The 16,251-nt window shown below is 38.6% G+C and overlaps 1 protein-coding gene across 2 annotated transcripts in view; it reads left to right on the top strand.

The window, feature by feature from the left end:
• Trpc6 (transient receptor potential cation channel subfamily C member 6) overlaps positions 1-16,251 on the top strand; it is a 112,282-nt gene that overhangs the window by 78,439 nt on the left and 17,592 nt on the right. For both annotated transcript variants that reach the window (XM_052189142.1, XM_052189141.1), the window contains one exon: positions 10,677-10,893. In XM_052189142.1, the coding sequence (XP_052045102.1) occupies positions 10,677-10,893 (217 nt within the window). The remainder of the gene's footprint in view (positions 1-10,676; positions 10,894-16,251) is intronic.

The following is a 16,251-nucleotide window of genomic DNA, read 5'->3' as shown; positions in this document are numbered from 1 at the left end:
TCAGCATGTGCACAGCTGTAGACTGCCCACCAGAGCACTGGCAGCCTCTTAGCAACTGCCTCTGTCCCACTCTTAGCAGCCATCACTTGCCAAACACTCTTCAGCCAGGGTGGCACTTCCTGACCTTCCCCCACACACGCCCCGACCACTTGCTGAGCTTTTGTCTGCCTTGGTTTGAGCAAGACTTGTCGAAGCAGTACAGCTACTCTGAGCTTAGGTGTGCAATAGCCTAGTCATGTCTAGAAGACCCTGTTTGGCTTCTGCCTTCCACTACCACCTCTGGTTCTTCAGCTCTCTCCTCCCTTCATTCAGGATGACTCTCAAGCCTTGGTAGGTGAGAAATGCCCAATTTAGGCAGAGAACTCCACAGTGTCATCATTTTTCCAATATTTCTAAAAACAACGCTTATTTCCAATGAGGGACAGAACAAATTCCTGAAAATTCACCTGAAACAGAATACTGTCACTATTTATGTGTGAAATAAAATGTCAGTTTATTATTTCCTTATTTTTCCTCTAAGCATATGGATAAACACAATTTTGTGCATTTTAAAAAGTCTTCGTTTTATTGACCTCATTTATCAAAGGCTTCCTCAAATTTGATCATTATTCCTTTCTTTGTTTCTTCTGCAATAGTATTTGAGATAAAAGATAAATTTTTTATACATATTAGCTTGTCTCTTAGTTAGGTTTCACTACTGTGAAGAGACACCTTGGCCAAGGCAAGTCTTATAAAGAACAACATATATTTGGGCCTGGCTTACAGGTTCAGAGATTCAGTTCATTACCACCAAGGCAGGGGCATGGCAGAGTCTAGGCTGTCACGGTGAAGGAGGAGCTGAGAGTTCTATATCTTCATCTGAAGGTCTCTAGGAGAAGGTCTCTAGGAAGCTGGCTTCCAGGCAGCTAGGATGAGGATCTTAGAGCCCATGCCCACAGTGACACATCTGCTCCAAAAAAGCCACACTTACTCCAACAAGGCCATACCTCCCAATAGTGCCTCTCCCTGGTACTCAACCCACCACAGTCCACTCCATGACCCCCATAAGCTTGTTCAAACACATGAATCTGTGGGACCATACCTAGTCATAATATAATGCAACACGCATTCAATCCAACTTTAAAAGTCTCCGTAGTCTTTAGCAGACTCAAAAAAGGCCAAAATTCATTCTCTTCTTAGATTAATGGAGTCTCTTAAGTGTAAAAAGTAAAACCTGTATAAAGTAAAAAGTACTGGACCTAAGTAAGACAGAAACCTAGATGGGCAAACTCCAGACTCCATGTCTCCATGTCCGATGTGAAAGCACGCTTCAGACCTCCAGCTCCTTTCTTCCTGTTGACTGATGTTGGCATTTCGCAGCAGCAAACTTCATTCTTCTGAGCTGGTTCCACTCCCCATTAGCAGCTGTCTTTGTCAGATTTTCTCACAGCTCTGACATCTCTGACATCTTGGGGTCTCCAACGCAACATCAAGTTAACAGCTTCTTATTCCAAAGTCTGAGATCCACACATGATCTTCTGGGCTCCTAGAAGGGCTTGGGTCACTTCTCCAGATCTGTCCTCTGTAGCACTCTGGGCTCTGGCTAACTCCACTCCACTGCTGCTGCTGTCCCTGGTGGTCATCCCATAGCACTAGCATCTCTAATATACTGGGGTTTCTCATTGCAACTAGGCTCCATCTATAGCCTTTCATAGGCTCTGTTTGCAGTGCCAAGCCTCACTTTCTTTCCATGACCTTCAGTCCTAGGCCATCAACTGCACCTGAGGCTGCACCTTCATCAATGGTCTTTTACAGCCTCTCACAGTGTGAAACTTCAGCGCTCTCTATGACCTCTTATGCCTTCAAAACTTGTAACACGTAGGTGATTCTTGAACATTACCAAATACAGGTGTCCCTGTACAATCTTAGCTACATGTGGAACACAACTTCTTTGTACCATCAGAAAACACTTCCCAGGATATTTGACCTCAGTGATGCTGATCTCTTCTTTATCACCGCTAATTTCTCAGCTCCAACTAATCAGCATCAATTATTCCTGTAGTCCATGACAATATTCAGATAGTCATGATTCAGGAGATGAGAGCTCTACATCTTCATCTGAAGACCTTTAGGAGAAGACTGGCTTCCAGGCAGCTAGGATGAGGGTCTTAGAACCCATGCTCACAGTGACACACTTTTTTCAACAAGGTCACATTTACTCCAACAAGGCCATACCTACTAATAGTGTCACTGCCTTATTGAAACCACCACACGTGTATGGTCAGAGAACAGAAATAGAAATACTACTATAAGGCTTGATTCAGTGAAGAATGTCTGTATCAAGGAGACTTGCACTGGAGATAAGCAGCAATGGCCACCTGCTTTTTACGTATAATCTATTTGTCCAGGCTTTGATGAAAACAAGGCCTTGATTTTCTGATGAAAGTTCAAACAGAATAAAGAATAATTTTTCAGGACTGAGTGTTGAATTTGAGGCCTTGGACATGCAAGCACTCTATCAATGAGTGACATCTCTAATTCTTTTTAAACTGTTTATTTTGAGACAGGGTCTCACTGAGCTGCCTATTTAGACAGTGAGAATCCTATGTAGCTGGGCCTACAGGTCTGCTATGCTAGGCATAAGGGATACTGACCTACCGTTTTGTTAAACAGGAATATGAGTTTGGAAGCTACATTACTAAGAATCTTTTCTTCATGTGTTTGAAGCCACCTTTCTAGTTTTGTGTAAAACTCAAATCTGTGAGGTTTACTGAAATAATTCATAGATAAATCATCTTTTTGTGTGTGTGCTAGATAAACATACCAGGCTGTAACTGCAGTTCCTAGACATAGGTGGGACTCATTACAGTTATTGTTATATGGGGCAGAGGAGTAGCATATGTCAGCATTTCCAGCATAGTGTCTTATGACTAAGATAGACTGTAGGCATTTCAGTCACTGGAGGTCTTAGTACTGACTCATGCTAGGAGGCTAGTTCAGGTCTGTTAAGCAGTGGCTACTTCCTTACTACTTACAGTGATGACGTTAGGAACATAGAAACATATTCTCGTGAGAATCAAATATACCACCATGAAATATCTTCCTTATAATACATGAGACCAAAATTTGACCATTTATAAAGTACAATTTAATGATACAATAAAAGATTTATTAGAAATTATATTTATAGTGCAGTGTCTTATATAACGTTGCATTTCAGTTCCAATTAAATTATTTGAAAAACATTTATCTTTACTCTCCTTCTCTCTCTGGCATGTGTGTGTATGCATCTGTGTGCATGAGTATACATGTGCATGTGCTTGTATGTGGTGTGTGTGTGTGTATACGTGTGTATGCATGAGTGTACATGTGTTTGTGTATGCACATGTATGTATGTGTGTGTGGTATGTGGTGTATGTTGTATGGTCTGTGGTGTGTAATATTGGTGTGTATGGGTGTATGCTCTGTTTTCATGAGTGTATGTACATGCATGTGTGTGCATGCGTGTGTGTCTCAGAACATGTGTGGAGATCAGAGGGTAGCTTCATGGAGTTCATTCTTTTTTTCTGTGTGTTTCATGGATTGGACTCAGGTTGTGAAGAATCCAAGGACTTAAGACCTTTCACCTGCTCAGCCGTCTTGTTGACACTGCTCCCATTTTTCATAGAAATGACAAATTCTTTCTTAATTTAATTTTTTGTTTGAGATTATATATTCATCATATTATATAATGAATTCTCATCCCTTTTATCCCAGGATTCTCTCTATCTTAGTATATTTGAGAGTTCTACATTACTTGATACGTAATTTTTTAATTTTATTTTTTACTTTATTACTTAAACTCCTCTGGTCTCTTATAGTAGTACTACTACTAAATATTCCCAAACATATATCGTAGCCTGATGGCAGCTAAAGGCCTTCAGACAGTAAACCACCATGATAACCTCCAGTTCTACAACTAAGTAAACTTGATCATAGAAAAGTTAGGAAGTCTGTCCATACACGCAGTTGACAATAGGCAGGTCTGGGGCTTAGCGTTTAGGAAATACAGCCAGCTGCTGAATTCTCATACTGTTTTCAACATCCATTCTCTCTCTCTTTTGAGTTAGAGTTTCTTGCCTGCATGTGCTCTAACCACCTCTCTGCACACAGGCTGCACATGGTCTGCAGCCTCCTGGGTCTCTGCTTCTGATTCCCAAGGCTTCCGGAGGTGGAGTGACGTGTCTTGGTCATCTTCATTCTTACTCTGTGGCCGTGCAACTGTGACGACCTTTCTAAAGTGAATACTTTACCAAGAAAGTTCTTTTCTGGGGAGCAGTGGGTGGAAATCACAGGTCCTCTGTTTGCTTTCACTTAGGCTGTTTGTGGCTTGACCCAGATTTATACCTTTCTCACGTTTTGACCAAATCTTAGCTGATTCCTGTCACCATTTCTTCTGCTAGGGTCATAGCTCTCTCTGACATTTGTTTTCAACCCTGATTTATCATCACTGAGGCAAAAAGCCATCTTAAATAGACATTATCAAAGTATTTTTCTTGTATCTAAAATGTTTTGTTGGTTATTATTTGTCTTTAGAATCACTGTGATTACAGAGTTTGTTTGTAATTTTCACATTCTCAGTGAACTAACTACTATTATTGGGTCATAGAACTGATTTATTTTAATAATGATAACTTTGGATAAATTGATGCTTTTATTTAAAAAACTTTAGATTTTCTTATAGAGCCACAAAAATATACACAAAATTTTAGGAAAATATATCTTCACAAATCTTGATTCTCCTCCAATCACTCATATATTAAAAAATAAAACCAAGAGAGGAATTAATAATGCTTCAAAGAGAAGCATTTTGTTTCATTTCTTTTCTTGTTAAAAATGTTTTATTTTTGTGTGCATTGGTGTTTGGCCCACACAGCTCTCTAGTTAGATTTGAAGCCCACTCAGGAGGAAAATTATGTCTTATATTAGAAACCTAGTCAACTTTCTAAGGCTAGTGAGGTCCTGAAGTTTAGAAAAGAACATTAAACCTATGTCATTAGACAGCCATGATTCCTTACTACATTCTAAATATGATCTTTATATCTACACATATGTGTAGCTACCATGCCTCAGAAAGGAAGCCGTTCTTTACAGCAAATGGGGATCATGACAGAAAACTACTACTAGACACACTATAGAGATCAAGAGATCAATCATGGGGATCCTAGGCTTAAGAGTTACATCTACATCATAGCTCCTGCATCCATGACTCAAGGAACTTCATGGAAGACAGACAGAAAAATTATAAAACTCATAATACCAGAAAGTCTACTGTGAAACAGTCTCTCCTAGAAATGGCTGAATAAACAAGAAAACAGTAACTATTGAGAAAGAACTATAGGCTACTCTTGCTAAAATTGTTGTTTCTAAAAGTTTCCTGATGGAATTTTTGAGGTCTCTTATGCATAATATCATATCATCTGCAAAAGGGAATACTTTTTCTTTCTGTTTTTCTATTTCTATCCCTTTAATTTCCTCATTACTCCAACTAGTACTTCAAGAACAATATTGAAAGAAAGTAAGAATAGTAGGCAGACCTATATCATTCCCTGCTTTAATAGTATTGCTTCAAGGTTTTCACCATTCAGGATAATGTTGGGTGTGGGTTTATCACACATGCCTTTATTGTATTGAGGTATGTTCTCTCCAGTCCTACTCTTTCTAAGACTTTTATCATGAAATCATGTTTGATTTTGTCAAAGGCCTTTTCTACATTTACCAAGAGCATTATGTGATTTTTGTCCTTAAATTCATTAATATGATTTATTATTATTTATTTATTTAGGTACATTGAACTAAACATTTAGTTTTGGGATATGGCCAGTTTGATACAAGTTGGTGATATTCTTGATATAAGCCTGTAATTGTATGTATCTTATTGAAGATTTTTTAATCTATGTTGATCAGTGATATTGGCCTATTTTCTTTTTGTGTTAGTTGTGTCTTTAATTGGTTTGGGTATTAGAGTTATACTATCTTCGTAGAATGAGTTTGGACGTGACCTTTATGTTCTACTTTGGGGAAGGGGGAGTATAAGAATAATTCATTGTAGCTCCTTCTTGAAAAGTCTGGTAGAATTCTGCTATGAATATATCTGGGCCTGAAACATTTAGGTGGAAGACTTATTCCAGGTTCAGTCTCTTCCTATGTCTGTTTAGCTTGTTTTCTTCCTGGTTTAATTTTCATAGTTTGAATAAATCAAGAAAATAATTCATTTAAAAATATTTTCCATTTTAATAGAGTGCAGTTTTTTTGTTTTAGTGTTTTTGTTTGTGTGTTTGTTTGTTTTTTTTGCTTTTTTGTTTTATATGTTATTTGTTTACATTCCAAATGATTTTCCCTTTCCTAGTTCCCCTCTCCCCTTAAGTCCCATAAGCCCTCTTCCCTCCACCCATTCCCCAATCAATCCCCTCCCACTTCTCTGTCCAGTCAATCCCCTACAATGCTGCATCAAGCCTTTCCAGGACCAGCGCCCTCTCCTTCCTTCTTCTTGGGAATGATTTGATATGTTAATTGTGTCTTGGGTATTCAGAGCTTCTGGGTTAATATCCACTTATCAGTGACTGCATTCCATGTATGTTCTTTTGTGATTGGGTTACCTCACTTTGGATGATATTTTCCAGATCCAACCATTTGTCTAAGAAATTCATGAATTCATTGTTTTTAATTGCTGAGTAGAATTCCATTGTGTAAATATACCACATTTTCTGCATCCATTTCTCCATTGAGAGACATCTGGGTTCTTTCCAGCTTCTGACTATTATAAATAAGGTTGCTATGAATATAGTGGAGCATGTGTCCATATTGCATGCCGGGGTACACTAGCAGCTTAATGGCACACCTGAAAGCCCTGGAACAAAAAAGAAGCTAATTCACCCAGGAGGAGTAGAAGACAGGAAATCATCAAACTCAGAACTGAAATCAATCAAGTAGAAACTAAGAGAACCATACAAAGAATCAGCAAAACCAGGAGCTGGTTCTTTGAGAAAATCAACAAGATAGATAAACCCGTAGCCAAACTAACCAAAGGGCACAGAGACAGTATCCAAATTAACAAAATTAGAAATGAAAAGGGAGATATAACAACAGAAACTGAGAAAATTCAAAAAAATCATCAGATCCTACTACAAAAGCCTGTACACAACACAACTGGAAAATCTGGAGGAAATGGACAATTTCCTAGACAGATACCAAATACCAAAATTAAATCAGGATAAAATAGGTCATTTAAATAGTCCCATAACCCCTAAAGAAATAGAAGAGGTCATAGAAAGCCTTCCAACAAAAAAATAAAAATTAAAAAAAAAACCCAAAAATACAAAACACAGGACCAGATGGTTTTAGTGCAGAATTCTATCAGACCTTCAAAGACCTAACACCAATACTCTTCAAACTATGCCACAAAATAGAAACAGAAGGAACACTACCCAACTCGTCTATGAAGCCACAATTACGCTGATACCAAAACCACACAAAGATCCAACAAAGAAAGAGAATTTCAGGCCAATTTCCCTTATGGATATCAATGCAAAAATACTCAATAAAATTCTTGCCAACCAAATCCAAGAGCACATCAAAACAATCATTCACCATGATCAAGCATGCTTCATCCCAGAGAAGCAGGGATGGTTCAATATATGGAAATCCATCAATGCAATCCACTACATAAACAAACTCAAAGAAAAAAACCACATGGTCATTTCATTGGATGCTGAAAAGGCATTTGACAAAATTCAGCATCCTTTCATGCTAAAAGTCTTGGAAAGAACAGAAATTCAAGGCCCCTATCTAAACATAGTAAAAGCAATATACAGCAAACCGGTAGCCAACATCAAACTAAATGGAGAGAAACTTGAAGCAATCCCACTAAACTCAGGGACTAGACAAGGCTGCCCCCTCTCTCATATCTTTTCAGTATAGTACTAGAGTGCAGATTTTTAAAGTGTTACCTTAAAATATTCTGTATTTCTTTGGTGTATGTTGTAATGTTTCTCTCTTTTTTCCTGATTCTGATAATTTGGATCTGTCAATCTTGTTTATTTTCCGGAAGAACAAGCTCTTAGATCCAATGATTCATTGTTTTGTTTTCTTTGTTTCTATTTCATTAATTTCTGCTTTGAATTTTATTTTTTTCTTCCCATCTACTGAGTTGTGTTTGGATCAATTAATCAGGAGAAAAATCATAATACTAAATATATATGAACCAAACACTGGTCACCAAATTTTATACAAAGTATGCTCATGGAATTAAAGAAACAGATTATTACAAGCACGATAGTTGTAGTCAGTGCCCCACCTTTTTTTTTTTTTTTTTTTAAGAAACAGGTCATCTGGACAAAAAAATAAACAGAGAAACATCAGGATTAAATGAGATATTAGATCAAATGGACCTAATAGATGTCTATAGAATAGTCCACTGAAATGCCAAAAAACATAGATTCTACTCAGCAGCACATGGAAGCATCTTTACAATACATGACATTCCAGGACAAAAACAAACCTTAACTAAAGCAGAAAAATTGAAATAATCCCATATGTCCTATCTGACAATTACCTAATGAAACTTAAGATCCACAGCAAAGAAAACTCTAGTAGTGAAAAATAAACTGAGTTTAAATAAAAATATCTGAGTGAAAATAAAAATATCCAGTCCCCTGAGAAAAGTGGAGATAGCGCTGACTATAAAAGTAAAAATCATCCCTCCTGACTAATAGGCTGATTTCTTTTTGGAACGTTCTCTTAGAACACATAGCAAAGCGGGTCCTGGTGACCCCAGCTGTGTCTGAGCCTCAGTCCTCTTGCCAACGTGCTAGGGCATCAGGCCAATCCACCCAGTCCTGAGCTAATAGCATGAGGCTGCCCGCACCACGACCTACTCATACCCAGCCTTGAACCTGGAGCAGAAAGTACAACTCAAGCCAGAGGCCAAAGCTAGTGAATCCCTGTGTCTTTAACCATGCCTACTGAGCAGACATGGTCTAAGACTACCCCATACACACCTCAGGCCCTGTCTCTAGGCTCTTTTCCAACACACTTGCTGCCCTTATGACTGATGTGTAGGTGTGTGGTATTATCTGTTAATACTAACTCTGCTATCCCTTCCAGTCTATTGCCAAAAAATCTACTATTTAAGGACAGAAGCAGTTCTAAGAGGCAGGTGTCAACATTTAAAATAAAATCAGAAAGAGCATAAGTAAATGACTTTGTGTTGTAACTTAAGAATTTGGGAAGTATTTATTTTAATATATTTAATTCAATAATTTGTTAAGCCATTGAATTTGATGGGCAACCAGGCCAACAAAACTTTTCTATCTATAGTTATATTTCATGCATTTATTTGTATACCAAAATATGGATGGCAAAATTTACAAAAATAATTACTGTTTAGTTCTTAAAAGTCCATTGAGACATGCCCAAATCTCATTTTAAGGAGAGATAAGGCCAGGCACAGTGACACATACTTGTGAATCTAGCGCTTGGTTGGCGGATGCTGGAGGATACCAACTTGAAGGCTTCATAGCCAGTTTTCTGGAAGAAAAAAGGATGTGAGGATTCAAATATGGTACTTTGACTTCCTGGAAACTGGCTTTCTGTTAGCTTTCATTGGTCTGATTACTTTAAAAATCACCAAAGTTTTAAGTGTTTTCAATGTACAAAACTATGTGGATTTCATCACATTTTTCCAGGTGTATCACTGCATAGTTATATATGCTTATCTCTAAATTTGGTGGGTTTCATTCATTATTTCAGATGTCCAGAGCCCTGAGATATAATCTAGAGCCCATCCCTCTGTCCATGACACATTTCAGACAGAAATTAATCCAATACTGTAGTCACACAGTAGGTCTTGTCATTTTTCTAGTTTATATAAAAAAAATCCAGTTTTCATTGTCACCCAGTGAACAGTGATAAAGGTGAAGCCTGAGATGAACTTGGAAGTTTGTCCTTTTACCTGCTGCTCCAGAGCTTCCAGTCATCCACGGGAGATTCTGTGCTGATCCTCATGACTTTATGCCTTGACAGCAGCCACAAGACATTAGTATTATCCAAAGCCCGAATTGCCTTGTATGTCAGAGAAATACAGGATATAAGATACAATGGTCCATGCCTTATAACGTAGACTTATTTTATAGTCCTGTGCATTTGAGCCAACATTAGCAATACCTTGATAACGTAAATATTCTTTCATGAAATATTTATTTTAGTTATGCATCTGTGTGCATCTATGAGTCTGCTGTATGTGAGTGCCTTCAGAAGAGTAGAAGGCTGCATTGATTCCCTGGAGACAGGCAGCCGGGGAGTTGTGAGCCACCCAGTGTAGGTGTTGGGGAATGCTCTCCCTCTGGAAGAGCAGCAAGTGCTCTTACCTTATTGGGCCATCTTGCTAGCACAAGAATTTAAGTATTCTTTATAGAGAGGTTAGTTCTCAATTATTAGAAACCTTAGCACGTAGGAGAATATGGCCAAAAAATTATAACAGCATAAAAATCATTGTTCTGTTATAAATCATCTAAATATGTATGACTATTTTAGGAGAGTGTTGAAATACAAAAATGTGTGTGTGTGAAAGAGAGAGAGAGAGAGAGAGAGAGAGAGAGAGAGAGAGAGAGAGAGAGAGAGAACAAAGCTAAAATTTCTTTTGACGTGTGTTGTGGCAGATGGGGAAGATATTGCGAGGACCTTTCATGAAGTTTGTAGCACACGCAGCCTCCTTCACCATTTTCCTGGGGCTTCTCGTCATGAATGCAGCTGACAGATTTGAAGGCACCAAGCTCCTCCCTAATGAAACCAGCACAGATAATGCAAGACAGCTGTTCAGGATGAAAACATCCTGTTTCTCATGGATGGAGATGCTCATTATATCCTGGGTAATAGGTAAAGACTGATTTTCTGTCTTGTTCATTTTTGCAGCCTTAGCAATTGGACTGAATCATGCTGATTGTTGCACATGATCAGTCATACAAATGTACACAGCAGGAAACCGTGTTCCGTGCACTGTGAGTTTCTTTGTGATCTTACACAGTTGCCATGGTGGCCTTATTACCAGTTGCAGTCTCTTCATATGCCATGTGATAATTGCATTCTAACCTCATGCCCCAATAGGAAGAAAGCCTGCAGGGTACTGTTAGTCAAACCCATCATCAATAAGCAGAACCTCATATGTGGTTTGGGAGAGCTTTGATTTCAAGCTTCAAAACAACCATGTTATTTTAAGTTGAGATTTAATAGAAACTGAAACTAATAGCCAATCATTTTTATTGAAAATTTATTGTCTTCAAAGCTGTTGACACATATCAAACCACACAGTATCTCAGATTTCCAATCTGTTATATATAATAACATCTATTTTATTGAGTTATGTGAACATTAAATAGCTTACTTCCTCAGGTGGCGTGTGAAAGAGGGGCAATTCAGCATGAAGCACTACAAGATTTGATTTGTCTTTAGAGCCCGATTACACCTGTGGATTGTCACAAATTACAAAGATGTCTCATGAATATTTATGAGTAAATACATTCAACAGCCATTGAGTGTCACTGGGTAATAAGGACACTGAGTTGAATGGGATGTACTCTTTCCATTCCAGGAAGTAATCTGGCTAACAAATTAATAAGTCAACAATAAAATCTAATTTGTAGAAAATGCTATAGTTGGGGGACTTTTAAGATGCTACCCAAGTACAGATTAGACATTTACATCTGAATGAAGTAGGATGCAGAATGAGCAGGAATTCTCCCTAAATATCAATGGCACCTTTAAGACTTTGGGGAAAAGAAGTGTGAACCAGACCAAGCATTTGAAGGGTAAAGACGTAGAAGTCATGGAAGCATTAGTTGTTGAGCTGTGGTACTACGACAAGATTGGACCACTTGAGATTATGATCCTGTCCTAGCAGGGATCAGGGTGCTTCATGTGTGTGGTGACAGATGTAGATAGTTAAAGGATCAGAGGGTGGTTTCCAGTGGTTGGCACTGGGTTCAGAGCACATTTAAGAAATGTTTCTACCGGTCTGAGGTAGAGGGGGAGGACTGAAGGAGCGGTGAGCCCAATTGGAGGAAAGTCACCTGAGTTTAGTATGGATGGAAGAGGACCTGAGAATAGCAAAAAGGTTAAACTGTGAATAACTTGGCAGTTGTTATGTGTCTATGGGGAGTGGTGGTGGCCGTCCTCTAAAGGGGAGACTAAAGGTGGCCATGCTTAGAATGGGAAGCATGAAAAGTTGCTCGTTAAATTTCTGATTAACTTTGAAATGTCTTAGCATTTCCAGGGATAAATATCAAGTAAATCATAGGAAGTTTGGCTCCTGGAAGAAGTCTGGCCATAGACAAATTTGCATAAATTCTTCAATCTCACATGATTCTTAAGGCCTTGACTGCATGAAATTCCCTCAGTAGAACTATGTAGAGCATAAAGAGAAGACATGAGAGGTCTTTATGCAGAATCTCCAAGAGTCCGTAAGGTCTGCTCCATCCGCTGTCCATCTGAGCACCAAGAGAAATAACTGTCGCTTCTAGGACATCCATGTCTTCTGGGCTTCTTCATATTGGAGCCCAATGGATGATCAATTGAAGTATTAGGAAGTAGTATGACAATTAAAACATGATTATTCTTAATCATGAGGCAACTCAACAGTTACTGAGTTACTCAACACATTAAACCACTTCATTTCATTGACATGTTTCCTGAAAGAACAGTTTTGCCTTAGGTTTTGCTAGAATATTGGCAAATCTTGGACATACTGCAAGATTTTGACTTTTCTTTAATGCTTTCTTTTCTAGTTTAATTGATAAAACTGGAAGAGATATATTTGTATAACTTAAGGATAAATATTATTATATTGCCTTAATTTTATTACACTAAGAGCTAGATTTTTAATATATTAGTATAAGCAAGATATGCAATACAGAGATTGCCACATAGGGCAGGCTTAGTTAATTTCAGATAATTACAAATAATTATAAATAATAATTATTAAAGATTTCAATGAGTATTATCTGTTTTTCTTCATAGGGTGAGCATTTCCTATTAGAAAGGAGATTTCTTCTTAAGTACAAGATATAATTTTGAAAAGAAAGAAATTTTATTGAGAGAATTAGAGATAATGAAATTTCATTTCATTCTGCATCAAAATTCATTCTTCCTATAATTTGATATTTTTAGTATAGACTTAAATACGTTTTACTAAGAAACCAAAGCTGAGAATATTAAATTAAGCTTTAATGTTATGAAGAAAAGCATTTCCATGGAAGTACTGCCCTGCCAATGTTTGTTTTACTTCAGAAATTATCTCACAATGCTTATTTGAAGAGAATATAAAACTAAAACAGCCAGCCATGCACATGTAGTATACGTGAGGTTCCTTGTTCAGTTTCTGACACTACTATTTATTTTCTTGTCTTTTTGTTCTTGCAAGAAAGCCACATAACCAAGAAATATTAAGAAGAAATTTCCTATGTGGGTCATAGGCTGGATGTGTTACATTAGTTGATGGAAAATGCTCATGTTTTTAAAAACACAAAGCAGGTCTATGTGATTTTCATTTGATGAAAATTTGAAAAGCCAAATAGTAGAACTGATATTGCAAGAGGTTTGTGGCAAGACAGAGTAACTGCACACCCATGCTGCTGCAAGGTCTAGGAGGAACATGAGGCAGGGGCATGCTTGAGAGTGCTTAATGTTTAGAAGCTCAAGGGCCACTTGTTTGTCACCACCAGTGAGCTGCAGGGAAAACACAAATGATCCTGAGTTGACTTTAAGAGGGTAAGACCACAGTCAGGGATGCCACTGTCTTATATAGAGACTGGGGCTGCAAGATTGACAAAGGAGGGTGTGTACCTGTCACAGCAACTGTAGAGTTAAGGGCCTCCCAAGGAGTGATCCTCAGAAGAGTAGCAATTGTAGAATGAATGACCCCACAGTGTGTTCCTTGGAGAATTTGGGCGGGGGGGGGGGGGGAGGGTTACTTTTTAATCAATGAAGGTGATAGAAAGAAGGGGGAACAATATAACTTGAGCCTTATTCCATTGGTGGTGAGGGGTCTCCCTTAGAGAGAAAGAAAGATGAAATATGCCTGGGAGGAAGGGGCAAGCGGGATACACTGAGGCCCTTGCTGCCTTAGTTTCACAGCTAAGATGGCTCTGCTAGAGAAAACCCCACACAAGTTGGTTGTCTTTAGAGAAATTCAAATGTAGAGAGAGCTGACATACTCTCCACTGCTCTAGAGAGCAGACATCGGGTCAGCACATTCTCTTTCAAGAGGTAGTCCTCACAATCTAGCAGCAGAGCAAGCCTTCCTCAGAAGTAGTAAGTCACTCACCCAGTGCTGTTTAAATTCTCCCTATGGAGAACTCTCTGGCGTAGCGAAGAAGCCACACTAGGTGTGGGCAGTGTCAAAGGTTCTTAAGCCACAACCCAGGCAGGGGTAGGAATGGCAGAGAGGGAAGCAGATGGGCATACTTCCTTTAAGCTGAATATCTTTGAATGTTAGCTGTGGTTTGTCAGCTACAGCAAGATGCCATTTATACCATAGAAAAGATGGAGGAAAGATAGGAGGAAGAAGGGAAAGTTTTTAAAATGGCAGATTGTGTGAGTTTGACTGAGGTCGCTGTGTATCACTAGACTATGAGATTACTGAGTTTCCAGTAGTCCTTGCGTATTGCTCTCAATCATTGCAGTCTTTGTTGAGGTTGGGAGACACTTGGGGATCACACCAAGAAGTTAGATGTCTTCAGGTCTTTCCATCCTGTTCACTGTTCGGGTGTGAATATGAGTCTCACATTATTCCCTGTTACAGATTTGTGAGAGTTCTTAGGAAGTCAATGCTAATGCTTCCTTAGCCTGAACTTGCCTGACCCGAGTAGTGAGCAGTGAAACTGTAAGACCGCATTCTCTGGATTTTTGTGCTGCACTGAGCAGAGGCCCTGGCATTTTCCACATCTCCACAGGGCTCCTCGGGTGTCGGATTGAAATGTTCTGTGACAGACATGAGGTGATTGTGAGAACTAGGGCAGGGGTTGCTGTAGGTTGGGAGAGCATCCTACCTCTCAGTCAGGTTAGGAAGTTACTTGTGAGGTAAGGCTTGAGCATGGGAGTGAATTGTATTTCCCCACAGTGCTCTAAAGGAGATGGGATGACAGACAAGAAGGCATTTTTAACTTCTTTTTAATTAAGTAATAGTCTTCAAGTAAAGAAATGGGATATGTGAATATTATGAACAAATCAGGGAAGGAAGGACAGAAAGTACCTGCCATAGTTTCTTCACAAATGCCAGTACTGTGCGCTACATTTTACACATGCCTCTTATTTGTACATTGTCTTGCAAAGCCAGCAAATTTGCATCCCCGTTTTGTGAGTTGGATTCTAGAAAAAGCAAACACTTCGCCAATGACTCTGCACTCAGTTCTTGAAGGAGCAAAATATCACAACCAATGCTCCTAAACACCGCATTAAATGTTTGTAAAACCATGAAGTATTGTTAGTAATTGCACCAAAGATGTCAACTACTCTTAGCACACTGATCCTAATTAGTTACTGTAATTTCCTTGAGTCTTTTAGTTTGGTCATTTAAAATTTGTTCACAAACTGCAAGCCATTTAAATTTTTTAACTTAAGTTTATGGTGTTTGTTCTGGTATCCCAAAATACACAGAGAGATACTAAATAAACAATATTTACATAGAAAGAAGTGTGATTTATTAAGAATTGTTTCTGAGGAAAACAATGTGGAGGGGTCACAGGGCAAGGGCTGCCAAATCAGGGGCATACTAAGCCCTGAGGGCTGGGGAAGTGGAGAAAGCATCTTTGGTTGGATGTGTCCAAACTTTCATTCACACTAAGAGAAATGGCACAAGACCATTCATATTTGAAGTCCCCATCTGAGGAGTTCTATGTGCTCCTCTGTCTGACGGGGAGTAGCACACAGTAGGAAGAGTGGAAGTGGTTTTCAGGAGGCAGTAGCTGAGGCTCATGGTCAACAAAGTTTCTGTATATAGAGGTTAGTGTGCTGTTCCTGTGACCTGTAACTCACAGTAATTTATATCATGTCATATCCAATGTCTACATAACTCCATTATGAAAGTGTGAGCATGTCTATTTTGAATGTGTGGGCATGTTGTATTTGGGTTATCATAATGAACATCTTAAGTACTTTTTCCATTGTTAGAAATAAAAGACCAATTCAGTGAATTTTGCTTGAGATTTGTGATCAATATCACTTGATTGCTTTCTGGTGCTC

Source organism: Apodemus sylvaticus, chromosome 7 (assembly GCF_947179515.1).
Source record: "Apodemus sylvaticus chromosome 7, mApoSyl1.1, whole genome shotgun sequence".
NCBI lineage: Eukaryota > Metazoa > Chordata > Mammalia > Rodentia > Muridae > Apodemus > Apodemus sylvaticus.
The sequence above is the reverse complement of the archived record's forward strand: the minus strand, read 5'-3'. Positions and strand labels throughout refer to the sequence as shown.